Source organism: Aspergillus pseudodeflectus (genome assembly GCF_044049435.1).
Source record: "Aspergillus pseudodeflectus strain CBS 756.74 chromosome Unknown BJX68scaffold_13, whole genome shotgun sequence".
In the NCBI taxonomy this organism is placed as follows: Eukaryota; Fungi; Ascomycota; class Eurotiomycetes; order Eurotiales; family Aspergillaceae; genus Aspergillus; species Aspergillus pseudodeflectus.
Window position 1 is genome coordinate 150791 of NW_027263789.1, and position 17007 is coordinate 167797.

The window sequence follows — 17007 nt, forward strand, 5'->3', positions numbered from 1 at the left end:
ACACGCGTTTCCCCTTGCGAAGAATTCATTGGCTTTGGATGGCCAGGGCCGCAGCAAAACACTCGGGCTCAATACCACAAGACATCGTCAACCCTCCCACCACCGCAATTCCCGACTTGAACAGCAGAAAACTCGCTCGGCCTCTTCACGGCCCCCTTTCGCCATGTCCTCCCTTTTCGACGCTGTCATCCAGTCCGAGCTGGGCTCAACCGCTGGCTCTCGCGATGGCCGAACCCTCCATTCAGATAACTTCCCCAGCAGTTCACGAGCGCAACCCCTTTCAGAGAGCAATGCTCCTATGAGCGATGCCAATGCCTTTCCTGACGATCAAGTCGCCGAGTCCAATGGCTCGACCGTGACCCGGCTGCGGAATCCCTATGTCGCTGGACCCCCGCCAGTGCCTGACTTGGCCGGTGAAAAGGTACAGCAGGCCTTTGAGGAACTGCTGGAGAGTTATCAAGAGGACGCTGCACCTACATCACACCCACCACCATCTTCAGCGCCGATGAGCGATAAATACTACGTTGCCCAGATCCATGGAATGGCCAAATGGGAGTTGTCCACACTGTATGTTGACTTTACACACCTAACCTCGCTGGACAACCCGATTCTGGCAGACGCAATTGCGAATCAGTACTACCGCTTCCAGCCGTTCTTGGTGAAGGCGCTGCACAATCTGATTGCCAAGTATGAGCCCGAATACTTTGTTTCCCACCGGCAAGCAACCACCAGCGTTTCCTCACAAGCCGGCACATCCTTGATGGCCGGCAACTCGAGTGTTTCGGACGATCCCAAGTTGGCGAAGACGATTCGTGAAAAGACTCGACACCAGCAGACGGACAAGCTATTCTCCATTGCATTCTACAATCTACCTCTTGTTTCCAGACTGCGACAACTCCGCACATCGCAGATTGGAAAACTTCTTTCAGTCTCTGGCACCGTCACACGAACATCTGAAATCCGCCCAGAACTCTCCCTTGGAACCTTCCTCTGCCAGGCTTGCAGGTCGGTTTGCTCCAACATTGAACAGACTTTCCGTTACACCGAGCCCACGCAATGTCCCAACAGCACCTGCGGTAACCGTTTTGGGTGGCACCTGGACATCGGAAAGAGTACCTTTGTCGACTGGCAGAAGGTCAAGCTGCAGGAATCTTCGCATGAGATTCCGACAGGTAGCATGCCCCGCACCATGGATGTGATTCTCCGCGGCGAGATGGTTGATCGTGTCAAGGCCGGCGAACGGTCCATCTTCACTGGTACACTAATTGTGATTCCCGATGTTAGCCAGCTCGGGCTTCCAGGTGTGCGTCCCGAGGCTGTGCGCGATAACAGCGCCTTCCGCAGCAGCGATGTCGGCGGTGGTGGTGTCAGTGGTCTCAAGTCCCTTGGTGTGAGGGATCTTACCTACAGATTGGCCTTCTTGGCGTGCATGGTCACTCCTGATACGACGACCCCGGGCCAACAATCGAACCAGCAACTCAGCGGCCAATCGCACAGAATCCTCGGTTCATTAAACCAGAACCCCGACCCTGAGCCCGATGATGATAAGGCACAAGAGGCGTTCCTCCAGAGCTTGAGTCCCTCGGAGGTGAACGATTTGAAGAGCATGGTTCATTCTGAGTATATATACTCGCGGTTGGTGGACTCGATTGCCCCTATGATTTACGGACATCGGCAAATCAAGAAGGGGTTGCTTCTGCAGTTGGTTGGAGGTGTGGCCAAGACGACATCGCAAGAGAGCTTGCAGCTTCGTGGTGACATAAACATTTGCATTGTTGGTGATCCGTCAACAAGCAAGAGTCAATTCCTCAAGTAAGTATCCCTCACTACGCAAGCTTAAAGTAAATGCTTACAATATTCCAGGTATATCTGCTCTTTACATCCCCGCGCTGTTTACACCAGTGGTAAGGCTTCGTCTGCTGCTGGTTTGACAGCCTCAGTCGTGAAGGATGCCGAAACCGGCGAGTTTACAATCGAAGCTGGTGCTCTCATGTTGGCTGTAAGTACCCTCGACCTCCATATGAGCCCTCACGGACAGTAAGCTAATGTGAACAGAACGGCGGTGGTATCTGCGCCATCGACGAATTCGACAAAATGGACATCAGCGACCAAGTCGCCATCCACGAAGCCATGGAACAGCAAACAATCTCGATCGCCAAAGCCGGCATCCACACAACGCTCAACGCGCGCGCCTCGATCCTCGCCGCCGCAAACCCCATCGGCGGCCGCTACGACCCCAAGACCACCCTCCGCGGCAACCTCAACTTCAGCGCCCCGATCATGAGCAGATTCGACCTGTTCTTCGTCATCCGCGACGAGCCCAACGAGGAAGTCGACCGCAACCTCGCCGACCACATCGTCAATGTCCACATGAACCGCGACGAGGCCGTCGAGCCCGAGTTCAGCACCGAGCAGCTGCAGCGGTATATCCGCTTCGCGCGCACGTTCCGGCCTGTCTTCCGCGAGGAAGCCAAGACGCTCCTCGTTGAAAAGTACAAGGAGCTCCGTGCGAATGATGCCCAGGGTGGCATGGGTCGCTCCTCGTACCGTATCACCGTCCGCCAACTGGAATCGCTCATCCGTCTCTCCGAGGCGATCGCCAAGGTCAACTGCGTTGAAGAGGTCGTCCCCAAATTCGTCCGCGAAGCCTACGACCTCCTCCGACAGAGTATCGTCACCGTCGAAAAGGACGACGTCGAAGTCGACGATGAGGAAGACGCCGCAGGTGCTGGCGCGGACGAAGATGACCACGAAATGGCCGACCGCGACAGGGACGGCGATAGCCCCATGCGCGAGGAACAGCCGGATCAGCAGCAGCAGCAGCAGCAGCAGCGCGCCAAGACGAAGATCACATACGACAAGTACATGAAGATTCTGAACCTTGTTGTGCGTCGGATCCGTGAAGACGAGGCGCAGGCCGGCGAGGGTGTGGAGCAGGAGGATCTGCTCGTCTGGTACCTGGAGCAGATTGAGGCGGAGCTGAATAACGAGGAGGATCTGCAGCGCGAGCGTGGGCTTGCTGTTAAGGTTCTGAAGCGCATGGTTAAGGTATGCTCTCACCACCTACCCACCTCCCCGCATAAGATTCACATTTGAACACAATCAAACTAACCCTTTCGTTCCAGGACAACATCCTGATGCCAATCCACGGCGAAGGCCTCGTCGACGACGGCAGCGAGACACAGACGCAACGAACTGTCTACGTCCTGCACCCCAACTGCGCCATTGATGAGGAGTAATCTGCCCACTACATACATACATATGTACGTAGTGCAGAAGAGAGCGGTCCAGAAGTGTATGGCGCGCATGGAGTTGGTCAGGCGGGCATGGATGCAAGTGGTTACGAGTGATGATACGTCTTATTTTCTCACATTCAAATGATCTGTGGATTCTGGTGGTGTCATGTCATAGATATATCATATGTGCGGGACTGGGTGCATGGGATTTTGGTAGCAAGTGTTATTTGCTTTTCAGTACAGTAATAAGATTTTTTGTCGAAGGCTGATGATTCAACGAAGACGAGAAGACGTCGGTCTATGGTACAGAATGTAAGAGGTAGTGAAGTTAGACGCAGGAAAGAAGCTAAAAGACTGCTGAAATGCGGTAAGAAGTATAAAAAAGGTGACTTAAAACTCAATTCAATCCGGCTAAAACATGCGAATGCTGGATATCATAAAAAAAAACAATCCCGACCATAAATATGCAGAAGATGCGCCTGTGCTATGCCCGTGATGTTCAAAGTGGTGTTGAATGCCCGCCCCCTTGGATCCGTCACCCAGTGTCCTATGCGAAGGGGAGACGTAGCACCTCACTTCTTCCCAAGAGGCTCCTCATCACTGCCCGTATCATCATCATCCTGTTCCTCATAGTCATCCGAGTCCATCTCCTCCTGATCGCTCCCACTGCCACCGAACATATCGTCATCGACATCGCTCTCAGCCCAGAAATCCGAGTCGTCGTCCTTGATGATCTTCGGCGCAGTCATGGATGTGCTCTCGTGCGTCGGCATCTCGTACCCGTCGGGGATATCGGCCTTTGATGCCTCCACGCACTTGCGTACGGTTTCCTTGTATTCCTCGGGCGACTTTCGTAGAAGGACGCCAGCGTCGACATTGGCGGGGGACGAGACCTCCGCGTCGTCGAGGAGGGAGAGGATAGAGATCAGGACGGATTCGACGCGTTGCGCGGGCGACCAGCGCTCGGAGGCGAGTTCTCCGGACATTGCGTCTTCGCCGGGCGAGTGGAGGATAGAGATGCAGAGCTTGCCGTCTGGGTAGATGTTTGGGTGGTAGAGAGGGCGGAGGAAGCGGAATTCTAGAAAGCAGGGATTGTGTTAGTGAATCTGTGTTACTGTATCTACTCGGTAGGGGACGTGTGCATACTTGGTGGCGAGTATGGGTAGTTTGAGGGGAACGCCATGGCTGCCTTGAAGTAGCCGCCGTAGTATAGAGAATCGGGGTTGAGGACGATAAGCCCGATGGTCCAGTTGAAGATGTCCTCGTTTTGGAGCTGCAGAAGAATAGATCAGTCTCGGGTCTGTCGTGTCGCGTGCGCGGTGCGAGGAACTTACCTCAATATTGACCCATTGCTCCTTGGCTAGCGCCTTGAACTCGTTCATCAAGATGCGTTCGGCCATGGCGAAGGTGACGCGATAACTGAAGGGGTCCGAGGGGCAGATCTCGAGGCGCTTATGAGTGAAGGGCAACAGAGGCTTGAAGGTTGTTGTGTTGCGTGGAAGAGCGAGCAAGAGAGAAGGACAAACAGAAAGGAGCGAAAAAGCAAGGACAAGGGAGGAGCGGTGGCCGCGTGTGATTCAAAGGGTTCAAGTTCTTGCCTGACGCCATCCCATTTATTCCCTGAGGCGATCGTGGCGATGATCCGACAACGGAAGGTCCCGGACTGAGCTGTGGTGGCGCTGGAAAAATCGGCTGCCTTAGTCACACACGCTCAGCCCTGTGATCTCTCTTCTTCCTCTACTGCTACAAGATTCTGGATTCCAGATACACACTCTCAGTTGCTCGACTTTTCTCTTTGGCAGTGTCTGCCCCAGTCTCGAGGTCAACTGCCTTTCAGTCCAGGCGCTCAAGCTTATCTGCTCCGAGCCGCTACCCACAAGGTACAAAGCGGGGGGATAAGCCTGTCCAAGTGGAGATCTCATGCAGCAAGTCCCATCTGGAATATGATCGCGATCTGGCATTTTACAGAGGAAAGTCACTGAGTCTTGAGCAAGCTCAAAAGGTTACTGTTCTGCTTGCCTTGTGTGTTTCTTCATGATAACCTTACTGGGAGTGTTACGAGGTACCGTCAAGCGACTAGTTCAAACACGGTTTGTCCGTATGACCCCTTGGAAGATACTAGTACTACTCATGTGGAAACCCTGAAGATTCGATTCATAGCTCGAAGAGGTCTCTTAATCCACCACAATTACCAAAAATGCGTCGTCCTGGAGGGGTAAACTACCACTTGACGCTATGAAGACCGATCCTGTCCATTGATTATAAGAGTTACGATTGGCTTGTAGCTCACAAGAGATACCGCCTTGTTCCCTGCTTGAATGTCCTTGCTGACGGCGTCCATGGCGCTGTAGAGCCTGTAAAGGGCGCTGTCTCCAAAGGGGGACCCTGAAGAGGTGCGGGGAGGGACTTTGAGCTTGCAGGACTGGCTTCAAGTCGAGCATTTGACTGGACCACAGCAAGCATAGTTCGGTCTTGAGTTGGCTTTGCAGTGAGGGAGAAAACACCATACCATCGCAGCCAAACACACATTATAGCTCTGGTGCTTAACATTGAGTGTCTTGGGGTGGAGACGGGTAGAAGAGGAGAGGGGAAGGAGGGAAGATACAGAGTCGGTCGACAAGCCAAAGAAGCTGAGCTCAAGCGACTGTTAAGTAATTCACTCTGGTTGATTCGTGGAGTCCTGTCGCCCAAGTCTCGCGCGATGCTTCACCAAATTGAGACGGAGCGAAGGAGCAAATACCTGGCTTAGTTGGTGTGGTGTGACCGCCAGGAGCAATGCAGGAATGCATGGACGACCTGGAATTGGTGTGTCACTCAGAGATAACTTGACCGTATTTTCGGAGAAGCAGCCTTATCAACCACACGCTGGGAACAGTATCCTCCGTAGAGCTCGTCCGCAAGTTCCGCAACGGTCGCGGCAGATCGCAGACGCAAGAGGGTTCGAGGCCCCGTCAGGATAAGTATTTCGAAGGAGTATGGAGCATCCAGCCTCCAAACCATGGCAATCTTCTCTGGAAGAGGGCATGCCCCGACGAGTACTTGCTTTTAGTTTTCCCCGTTGGGGAATCTCGTATAGATGAGTGGCGCTTAAAGATAGATTGGAGACTTAGTAATGGAATTGAGTATGTAGTACAAACACCTGCGCGCAAGGACTGACTCACAGGAGGGTACGAGCGCACCCAGCCAGGCGGAGTGCCTTGCGCAAGACCTCCCCCGATAAACGTCTTCGCTGCGATACGGGGACTCGATCTGGGTTAGATTGCAGTGGATGAGGAGGAGCTCTGGTGCAGCTGGTGAGCTGCTGGGGGCGGTGGCCGCTCCACTCTGGATGGCGTTCTGTCCCACTTTTGCCGAAGTTCCAGTTCTTCCTCTCCTTCCCTTCTTTTCGTCATCTTGCTTCCTGCTTGCAACTTTTGCCTTGTCCATTGTTCGAGCGCTATTCTTTGGTGCGTCATTGTCGGATTCCCCCAAAGCTAGACGATTTATTCTGTATCTGTATCTATTCCGGCATCTCCGCAATTCTGTCATGCTTCGCTCGCCCCTCGTCACGAGCTTGGCTACGAACTAAGGACGCGAGCTGCTGACCCGAAAAGTCTGTTCTCGCCTCCCCTCACCTTTCCGGCAGCGCGTGCTGTCTGAAGTTGAAGAGAGGGGAGTTTCAGTGCAGGACTTTCGCGTCTGCGACAGTATTTGCGTGTGCATCAATTCGAAATGATCCCGCAATGCGCCGGCCCGATCTGGGCTATAGATGATCTCTCTCGTTGCTTTCAACGCAGGTGCGTTTGACTCATGGCTTGGGTGAATAGCTGAGCATCAAGACGGAATGATAACATCATTGAATTCTAGATATCTCCAAGAAATCCTCCCGCTTACCGCATGCGCTATTTCCCTCCTCATTATCTTGTCCCGTGTTGCATATCAATTCGCCTTTACCCGAAAGAGCGTCTCGTATAAACTGCTACCGAGCGACGATGCTGGATGCGCGCAAGATACAAGAGCTACGGAGGAGGACCTAGCAGAGGAGTCGGATCCAATGCTCTCCAAGGCGGCGCGTCTTGAATCAACACATTTTGAACTGGATCGTCCCCGCGGCGAGATCGCTTTCGTTGTATTGGAGGCGGCAGGGCTGATTGGGCAAGTCGCCATATTTATAACTGTTCTGTACACAGATGCTTGGGGCCACGATGGTCGTCTTCCGGCCGTGGCTCGCCTGATATCCTGGAGTTACATACTATTCTTGGTTCTGGTCCGACTGCTCCTTTCAGTCCGCCAGCTACATTCATCTGCAAGACTCTGGGACCATACATTTGCCCTATATGGGCTACAATGGTTGTTCACCGTATTTGTTTTCCGGTCTTCCGTCATTTACCCGACATCAAGACGTGCTTTGACTTTCTCTGCTCTTGAATTCTCCTTGTCCAGCTTCCTGGTGATCCTGTCCGTGACCACCCGTAGAGGAAATAAACCGGTCCTCGTTCCGCACGAAGAAGGCTTACACCCAGCAAAGCACCCGGTTGCGAGCTTGCTCTCCCTAGCGACCTTTTCCTGGCTGGACCCGCTTATCTGGAAGGGCTATAAGCAGTCACTTGAACTGGAAGATGTCTGGAATTTAACGGCATCACAGAAGGCTTCCACAGTCTTGGAGGACTTTCGATGCAGGCAGTATAAAGGCCCGTTAGTATGGAAGCTCCTGCGCTACTTTTCCGGCACGATCTTGATTCAGGGCTTATGGACTATGTTTTCCAACCTCTTCACCTACCTACCCACACTTCTGCTCAAAGCGATCCTTGAGTATGTCGAAGACCCAAGGTCCACCACGCCGAACGCGGCATGGCTATATGCTGCGCTTCTTTTCTGTTCGGGCGCTATCCAGGGTATAGCCGATGGACAAGCTCTTTGGATCGGGCGCAGAATGGGCGTGAAGCTCCGTGCTATCATCATCGGCGAAATCTACGCCAAGGCGCTGAGACGCAAGGCCGGTCCGTCTGTTGAGGCGGCCAAAAAGTCAGACGAGGAGAAACTCGTGGACAAAAAGAAGAAGAGAATCCTTTCGTTCGGCCGTAAGAAGAAGCAGGGCACGAGTGACCCCGAGGGCGATACCGCCAATAAGAAAAAGACCGACGAGACCGAGGACTCATCTGCCAACATTGGAACCATTATCAACTTGATGGCAATTGATTCTTTCAAGGTCAGCGAGGTGGGAGCGTACCTGCACTTCCTCTGGGCTAGCGTGCCGGTGCAAATCGTCATTGCAGTCACGCTTCTATACCGGCTCCTAGGCTTCAGCTCGTTTGCCGGTATTGTCATCATGGTTTTGATGCTCCCTGTCAATCTGATTATTGCCAAGAGCTTCTCGAAGCTACAGGCCCAGATTTTGAAGGGGACCGATGCCCGTATCCATTCCACAAACGAGATCCTCCAAAACATCCGGATCATCAAGTATTTCGCTTGGGAACAACGCTTCCAGGATATCGTTGACGAGAAGAGAAAGGCGGAACTGAAAGCCCTCCGCTACCGCTACATTCTTTGGTCGACTGCAGCAACGGTTTGGTACGGGACACCGATTCTCATCACCTTCGCTTCGTTCTTCCTCTATACAGTGGTGGAGAAGAAGAGATTGACGCCTTCTATCGCCTTCCCCGCTCTATCGATGTTTTCTTTACTCCGCATTCCCTTGGATCAGCTCGCCGATATGGTGGCTCACGTCCAAGAGTCCAAGGTTTCACTGGACCGTGTCGACAAGTATCTCAACGAGGACGAGACGGACAAGTACAAGCAACTATCAGATGATGATACCTTGGAGCCCAGGATTGCACTTGACAAAGCCACCTTGTCCTGGGGCACCGCGAAGAAGACCGAGTCAGGCGAGCAGGAAGAGACTTTCCGCCTGATTAACATTGACGTGGAATTTTTGATTGGGAAATTGAACATCATTGCTGGTCAGACAGGTTCGGGAAAGACATCGTTGCTGATGGCACTTTTGGGAGAAATGAAGCTATTGGAAGGAAATGTTCATCTGCCAGGCGGCACAGCAAACCGCGCTGAATTGCCAGTCGACTCTCGCACAGGCCTCGTTGAAAGTGTTGCCTATTGCGCTCAGGAAGCTTGGCTTGTCAATGACACGATCAAAGAGAACATCACCTTTGCCTCTCCCTTTGACCAGAATCGCTACGATGCTGTGATCAAAGCTTGTGCATTGGAGCGTGACTTGGAAATCCTCGATGCCGGTGATGAGACTCTTGTAGGTGAAAAGGGTATTGGTCTTTCCGGTGGACAGAAGCAGAGAATCTCTCTGGCTCGCGCGATCTACAGCAGGGCCCGCCATTTGCTTTTGGACGACTGCTTGAGTGCTGTTGATTCCCACACCGCAAAACACATCTTCAGGGAAGCTCTGAGTGGCCCTCTGATGTTGAACCGGACATGCATTCTTGTTACCCACAACATTGCCTTGACCGCTCCTTACGCCGACTATATTGTCGCGATTGAGAACGGAAAGATCACTTTCAAAGGCCGACCTGATGAACCCGGCGCTTCGAAGGCTCTGGGTGAGGACCTTACTAAATCACGACCGGGCTCGCGGGCCAGCTCACACCCTCCACGATCGCGCCGGCCTTCGGACGCGGCTGATGCAAATGCCGAGGAAGCTCACACCAACGGCGCCGCCAACGGCAAGCCGAATAAGAAGCCGCAAAGGGCCAAGACTAACCTGCTCGAGAGCAAAGCTACTGGTAGTATCAAGTGGCCAATCATCCAGATGTATCTTCAGTCGATGGGTCGTTGGTATTACTGGATTGCCGCCGTTCTTGTCTTCACTATTCAGCAGCTAGGCTCCGTGTCGACTAGTATCTGGATTCGACAATGGGCGAATTCGTACAGTACTGATCGGGTCGACATTGACAATGAGGGTACCTACGCCGCGATGACGCATTTCAAGTTTCCCTCGTTCAACGCACTCACAGTTCCACGCACTACTGTCATGGCACCCCAGCTTGGCACCCAGGCCACGAACTCGGACAACGAGGTCAATGTTGTGTACTACCTAGGCGTCTATGCGCTGCTGGGAATTCTATACATCAGTATCTCCGCAACCAGAGAAGGTGTTCTTTTCTGGGGTTCATTGCATGCGTCGCGTGGCATCCACAAACGGCTGCTCAACACGGTCATGCACGCTAAATTCCGCTTCTTCGATTCCACGCCCCTCGGTCAATTGATGAACAGGTTCTCCAAGGACATTGAGGCTATCGATCAGGAAGTCGCACCTGTTGCGATTGGTATGCTACACAGCTTGGCGTCCGTTATTATGATTGTTATTTTGATCTCAATCATTACCCCGGGATTCCTGATCGCTGCTGTCTTTATTGGTATGGTCTACTTCGCCTTGGGCGCCGTCTACTTGAATGCCTCGCGCGACATGAAGCGTCTAGAGTCCGTCCAGCGCAGTCCGCTGTACCAGCAGTTTGGTGAAACATTGAACGGCATTGTCACTATCCGTGCCTATGGAGATGGACCGAGGTTTATTGTCGACAACCACCGGCGCATCAACTCGTACAACCGGCCTCACATTTACCTGTGGGCTGCTAACAGATGGCTTGCATTCCGCGTGGATATCACTGGAGCTTTGGTGTCTTTCTTGACGGCGACATTTATCCTGGCGAATATTGGAAGAATTGATGCAGGTGCTGCCGGTCTCTCACTGACATACGCCGTTACGTTTAACGAGAACGTCCTGTGGCTGGTTCGACTTTACTCCGAGGTTCAACAGAGCATGAATTCCGTTGAGCGAGTGAAGGAGTACTTGGAAGTCGAACAAGAGGCACCGCCCGTCATCGCTGACTCGCGACCGCCTGCAAACTGGCCCAGCAAGGGAGCGGTCACGTTCATCAACTATTCCACCCGGTACCGGCCCGAACTCGATCCGGTTCTGCGTGAGGTTTCGTTCAAGATTGAGCCTGGCGAGAAAGTTGGAATTGTCGGTCGTACCGGTGCCGGAAAGAGCTCTCTTGCCCTTGCTTTGTTCCGTGGATTGGAAGCAGAAACTGGACAGATCATTATCGACGGCGTGGACATTGGCAGTATTGGCTTGAAGGACCTGAGAGAAGCCATCACCATCGTCCCTCAGGACCCCACGCTCTTCACCGGAACAATCAGGAGTAACCTCGATCCATTCGGCCTCTTCACCGACGAGCAGATCCTAACTGCGATTCGTCGGGTGCACCTGATCGGGTCAGGAACCTCCGGCGCCGCAACGCCGGTGACAGCCAGTACATTGACCATCACCGAGCAAGGCGCCGCAACACCCAACTCCGAAGCCAACGTCACTGCCAGCACCATCCTCGACAACAAAAACATCTTCCATAACCTGGAAAGCCCCGTTTCCGAATCCGGCTCCAACCTCTCCCAGGGCCAGCGACAGCTCCTCTGCCTCGCCCGCGCCCTCCTCAAGAACCCAAAGGTTCTCATGATGGACGAAGCCACCGCCTCAATCGACTACACGACCGACGCGAAGATCCAAGAAACCCTCCGCGAACTCCGCGACAACACCATCATCACGATTGCGCATCGCCTCCAGACCATCATCGACTACGATAAAGTCCTCGTCCTCGACCACGGCCGCGTCGTCGAATACGATCATCCGTGGATGCTGGTTACCAAGGAAGGCGGCCTGTTCCGCAGCATGTGCGAGAACAGCGGGAACATGGAGACGCTGCTCGAAGGCGCGAGGAAGGCGTGGGAGGCCAAGCGCCTCGTCGATGATTCATAGACTACTACAGCTGTTGCTGCATTGCTCGCTTACATCGGACTGATCTTTCCCTTTCGAGTTCTCTTCAACTAACTTATCCGATATGTTTTATTATCGCTACGTGTAATTATTGTTATCCGCGGACCTTTTCCTTTCACGTCCGTCGCCGTATCTGTACCTAATTGCTTGATTTGCGGAAAAAGTTTGGTACATATTGGGGATAAGATACATTCTTCGCTTCTTCATTCGTTGGCGTTTGGGTTCGTTGGCTCTTTGTCGTCTGCCGTTATTTACTACATACAGTACTAGTAGCCAATGGACTTGTTAGACTTATTCCCCTCCCTCTTCTACAAAGTCGTACGTCCACGTCGAAGTCCTAGTGGGGACTGGGGAATGGGGATGAGGAGGTGAGTCACGTGCACCACAAACCCTGGCCGGCGCCCGCAGTGATTGGCCGCGTTGCCAACTATGCACAGCAATGTTTACACCGACTGCAGCTCGGTCGCCAAAGGAGGATCGAGATAAGATTTGCCGTGGTCAACGTCCATCTGGAATCCAGAGTGATTGCCAGCGTGAAGCTTTTCTCGCGATTGATCACATGCTCTCTGGAGCAGCAGCAGCAAGAACAGCAGGGCTTTTGCTGTCTGTGCCGTGCTTGATAGACACCAGATGCGCAGACGGCAGAGGGCGGACGGCAGATGGCAGATAGGCATCGGGGGCGCGCAAAAGGTTAACTGACGTCTCATCTACTAGATCATCCAGTGGAGAAAGGGCGAATGACAAATGGCAGATACAGAAGAGTAGATCTTCCACTGCAGCGACGGGCTTGGACGTCCTCCGCAGATGGCCGTGGCTACGATCACATCCATGTCCTTGACACTGACATGACCATCCCCGAGCTTTCCACGACATGAAGGGGACAGACAGATGAAAGTGAAAGCGGGGGAATGGCATGAGATGAGGGCGTCTTGCTGCCTACGTATGGGAGATGATGATAAGGGCGCGCTTTGACGTTCAAGAAACAGGCGTTCTGGATCTTCCAGAACAATTTCACTGGCTCGGTGTTCTACGAGGGAATTGGGGTTGCCTATGAGCGAGCGAGTGGCTGGCTGTCACAGGTGGCGAGCAGCCTTGTTCTTCCTCTCTCTTCCTTCCTTTTCTTCCCCTGTTGTGCTTCAAAGCTCAGAGGTTAATGATCCTGGATGACTGGTGAGCTTCCAATTAGCGTCGGTAGAGGATGGAAAGAGGGAAGAATGCTCGTAGAACCCTGAGGGACTGTGGCACCGATAGCTGATGCTGTAACCTGTGTTGCTTAGATATCTCCTTCCCTGTTCCACGTCTGTCAGCCAGCCATAGAAAGCTGATTTCGTCTCGGATTGAGTTGGCGGTTGGCATTCTTTACCCCGATAAGAGAAGCCACGGCCAAGCGAGAGCTTGAATACGACTCACCGAGAGGAAGCGATCCAGTTCGCTGTCAATAATTCATGCAGGCCGCTGCTCAGGAGGGGAGCGAGGAGCGGACGAGTCGTCAACCGGACCACAGCGCGGCCGGTGTATCTTTCGGATTCGGGCCACCCTGACTGGCACTGTGCAGGTACATAAATAGGACGGGGCTTTTCAATCTTTCAATAGTGAGGATGCGAATCGGAGACATTGCCTGCCTATTTTAAACTCTCGAGGCCCATCGATTCTCCGGGTATGGTTTTGTTGGGTAATCTCGTCCTCGACGCGAAGCTCACACCACAAGCGGGGAGGAAGCAGAATACCGGCCGGTCTGGTACTATGGCAGGTGGGCCGTCAAGACAAACAGGCCACTCTGGCCTTTTGGTCGTCGTCAGTACTTGCTGGCCATGACCAGGAGTCATTCCTGTCGGCTTCAGCTGTCGCACAGGATCCGTCATTGCCACTGCCCCAGCCCTCCCAACGGCCGATGTTGCCTTGTCACAGAAAGGGATGATCCATGGACGAGTATAGTCCAAGATCTTCGCACGCCAACCATGCGTCTGGGCGGCACTGAACCTGCCAAAGCCGAGATCAGCGTAATCAGCGTAGATTTTCTCCTCGGGGTTGCACGGCAGAGACAGTAAAGTAAAACCCACAGAGGTTTTAGGCTGGAGAGGGAGTCTGTGCGTGTGCGTCTCTATCAATTTCAGCGACGGGCCACCAATAGTATAAGGCTATGCCCTATCATGGTTTCCCTCTGGCTTCATTTCTTTGCGATTACGAAGCGGGGAAGAGGGATCTGAAGGATCTGAGGGGACGAGACAGGTAAACGGATGGGTCTTGTAGAATCACGCTTCTGGTAGGACGAAGGTGCTCGTCGCTGTCGGGAGTTGGCTTGTAATTTGCGGACGAGGGGCGTGGGTGGCTTGGTAGTGGACATGGTCGACGCCCTATCATTGCTGTTCTGCCTTGCCGAGGGCAGAACATGACGAGAGCACAATCTCAAGTGACTGAGTGACTGGCAAGTCTGCTTGATTCATGTCCCTACCCGATTTCCTGTATCCTGCGCAAAAGGTGCAATAGAGACTGGCCAACAGACAGGCAGGCAGGCAGCGCACAGTCGCCCCTTCCCCATCGACAGTGGCAACAAGAGCACAGACTCGCTCACTGATCCTCCTTCTGTGACTCTCCTGGTCAATCGATGTGTAAGACGAAAGCTTACAATGCGGTCTTGCACATGCTTTCGCCCAGATCTGCCCCAACGGCGAAGAAGGATACGCGCAATCGCGCACACAGCAAGAGACGTCCCTCCAACCATCCAACCACCAAATGCTGCACCTGCAAGCCGAGGACCCAGTTGTGTGCATGACAAGAGGGCTCAGACTCAAACTTCCGTGGTTCTTTTCACAATGTGTCTGGCTAATCTCCACCCCAGCACTCGAGGGCGTGTGCGTCGTCGACTGACTGGCACTCGCTGCTGACAGCATATACCTGGATTCATTGTATCTGCTAGCTTCTACCCAAGCTGTGCAAACCCCAGACGTAAGCGCAAGCTCTGGATCTATATACTCGGGTCGTTGATCCTCTCGATTTGTTCAAGGGAGGGTTTCTGCGTTTGCTCTGCTCTGTCGCTGCCAGTGACGATATGGACCCAACATCGTAAGTCACGACTGCCCCCCGCTCTAGAGGCACATAACTGAGTATCAGGGGATATACAAGCTCCAAACGACCTCCTAAGCTGCGATCAGCTTGTAACGAGTGCCATGCGGCCAAGGTATGTCTGCTGATCGTCTCTCCGACCGACGAGTGTCTCATCTGCCGCAGGTCCGCTGCTCCGGCGAGAAAACCGGCTGTCAACGATGTGGAAACCTCCATCTCAAATGCGCCTTTTCGATCTCACGGATAGGCAAAGTCCCCGGAAAACGAAGCAAAGCCAACCGCGTTGCTGCTGCGGCGGCGTCGACCTCTGCGCCCATCTCGGCGGTATCTTCGTCCATCACCACTCCAGTCATGTCTCCTCCACTCCTAACTCCAGCTCACTCTTACGAGAGTCCTCGAAGCTTTGGCGGGCGGAATGTACCAATGCCTGCGACATCGTATCCCTTTCCACAGGAGTACCCACCGAGCACGCTTCCACATGTGACTCAGGGCTACTTTCAGTCCACTCCGGAAGACGTCGCCAACTACAGCAACCTCTGCTGGACAACGGAGCTTGACCAGCTGGGTGGGCCGGATCTCTTGAGCCCAGACTGGGAGATTGATGCCGACGAGCCGGTTCCTGTCGCAAACACAGCACCGGCATCATATCCGAACCTTCACCCCGTTGAGAAAAGCATATCCAAGGCGTACGCATCTCCTACAGAGTTTAAGCCTTCTCCTCAGTGCACGAGTTATCTTCACCTAATCAATGGCATCGAACTGAGCATTCAACATGCCAGTCACTGCAGATCACTGGGCAGTGAAAATGCACAGCCCTCGGTGCTGGACTCAATCCTCGGTGCCAGCCAGAGATACCTCACGCCACTCCTACAGATCACCGAGAGCCCTGCCTTTACACATACCTATAGCGAGGAGCACCTGCTCTTCTCCGTTGCCTTGGACAAGATCATATATCTCTTCAGTCTCGGCTACCGAGAGCTCCAGCGTCGGATGGAGATACACGAGGGAATGAGCATGGGCTGCAACGCACCTGCCGACCGATGGTTCCGCTCTGGAAGGTACGGTGTCGACGTTATCGACCAGTTGGCACTCTGCCGGAGGGTATTTGTGGAAGAGATGAAGCGGGCGAGGCTTTGCTTGGGAAGGTTGATCGACATCATGGGGCCGGCCACAACCGGAAGACACGAAGGTCTGTGCGAGGACATGAAGCGGAGGCTGGATGGACTGACGGAGGAACTAGAGGGGGATTACGGTCTTCAAATGTCTATATAGTTGTTGAGCTGATGTTGAGCTTTGTGACTGTTGAAGTGGTGATCAGATTGACTGGCTTCTGCTGTACTTGGTTCCTTGTCTTGATTCACTTGTCTCTTGTCTGTTGCAACTCTTCACCCTGTCAATTTCCCAGCACACATATATACACCTGTTTCTTCTTTTGATCTCTCCTGTTCTAATCTTGAGCAATCTTGACCTCTTCAGCCTCTACAATTTTCATGATATCTTCAACCTCAGTCGAAAATGACCAATAATTTCCATCATCAGGGCAAGTCGCACATACATCTGCCACACACATGAGCCCCCCTGCTCTCTTCATGTCCAAGCAGCGGAAAAGCCGCCCTGGCTCACACCAAAGACATCCCGTGCCCTGAACGAAAGACGTGACCTGCAAGTCGGTAAGCCTCCTGCTTAGCCTGCCATCACCTGCTAGATGCACTTGCATACTACACACGACATACATACGTAGTAGCAAGTCCAGTCGTACCCTCAGCTCATTCTATACATCTAGTGAAAGGCCTACTGACCGTTTCGTTCATGAGGGCATCGCTTAGCAACCGCTCGAACACGCCCTAGCTACGCTCATGTCCCAGCATCGATGGACCTGCTGCAAACCTAGAACGAGCCTTCGTGCAGAGCCCTTCGAAGACGATCTCT

General features: G+C 53.3%; 4 protein-coding genes across 4 annotated transcripts; 3 read left to right on the top strand and 1 right to left on the bottom strand.

Annotated features, from left to right (window-relative positions):
- Positions 1–4: 4 nt before the first annotated feature.
- Positions 5–3587, top strand: BJX68DRAFT_43951 (MCM DNA helicase complex subunit MCM6). Its single transcript, XM_071049167.1, has 4 exons — positions 5–1812; positions 1864–1999; positions 2056–3048; positions 3126–3587. Exons 1-4 carry the CDS (start codon positions 164–166, stop codon positions 3237–3239), a joined length of 2892 nt encoding a protein of 963 aa, XP_070900915.1. The 5' UTR covers positions 5–163; the 3' UTR covers positions 3240–3587.
- A 221-nt stretch (positions 3588–3808) lies between these two features.
- On the bottom strand, positions 3809–4636 carry BJX68DRAFT_265016 (putative ubiquitin conjugating enzyme (UbcC); the record flags this gene model as incomplete). The annotated part of the gene is made up of 3 exons (XM_071045128.1): positions 3809–4314; positions 4383–4509; positions 4571–4636. The coding sequence occupies 3 exons, from the start codon at positions 4634–4636 to the stop codon at positions 3809–3811; spliced, it is 699 nt and encodes a 232-aa protein (XP_070900916.1).
- Positions 4637–6856: 2220 nt separating this feature from the next.
- Positions 6857–12309, top strand: BJX68DRAFT_43957 (putative ABC bile acid transporter). Its single transcript, XM_071049168.1, has 2 exons — positions 6857–7012; positions 7083–12309. Exons 1-2 carry the CDS (start codon positions 6948–6950, stop codon positions 11995–11997), a joined length of 4980 nt encoding a protein of 1659 aa, XP_070900917.1. The 5' UTR covers positions 6857–6947; the 3' UTR covers positions 11998–12309.
- Positions 12310–15064: 2755 nt separating this feature from the next.
- Positions 15065–16350, top strand: BJX68DRAFT_265018 (Zn(II)2Cys6 transcription factor domain-containing protein; the record flags this gene model as incomplete). The annotated part of the gene is made up of 3 exons (XM_071045129.1): positions 15065–15078; positions 15127–15193; positions 15244–16350. 3 exons carry the CDS (start codon positions 15065–15067, stop codon positions 16348–16350), a joined length of 1188 nt encoding a protein of 395 aa, XP_070900918.1.
- Positions 16351–17007: the final 657 nt, after the last annotated feature.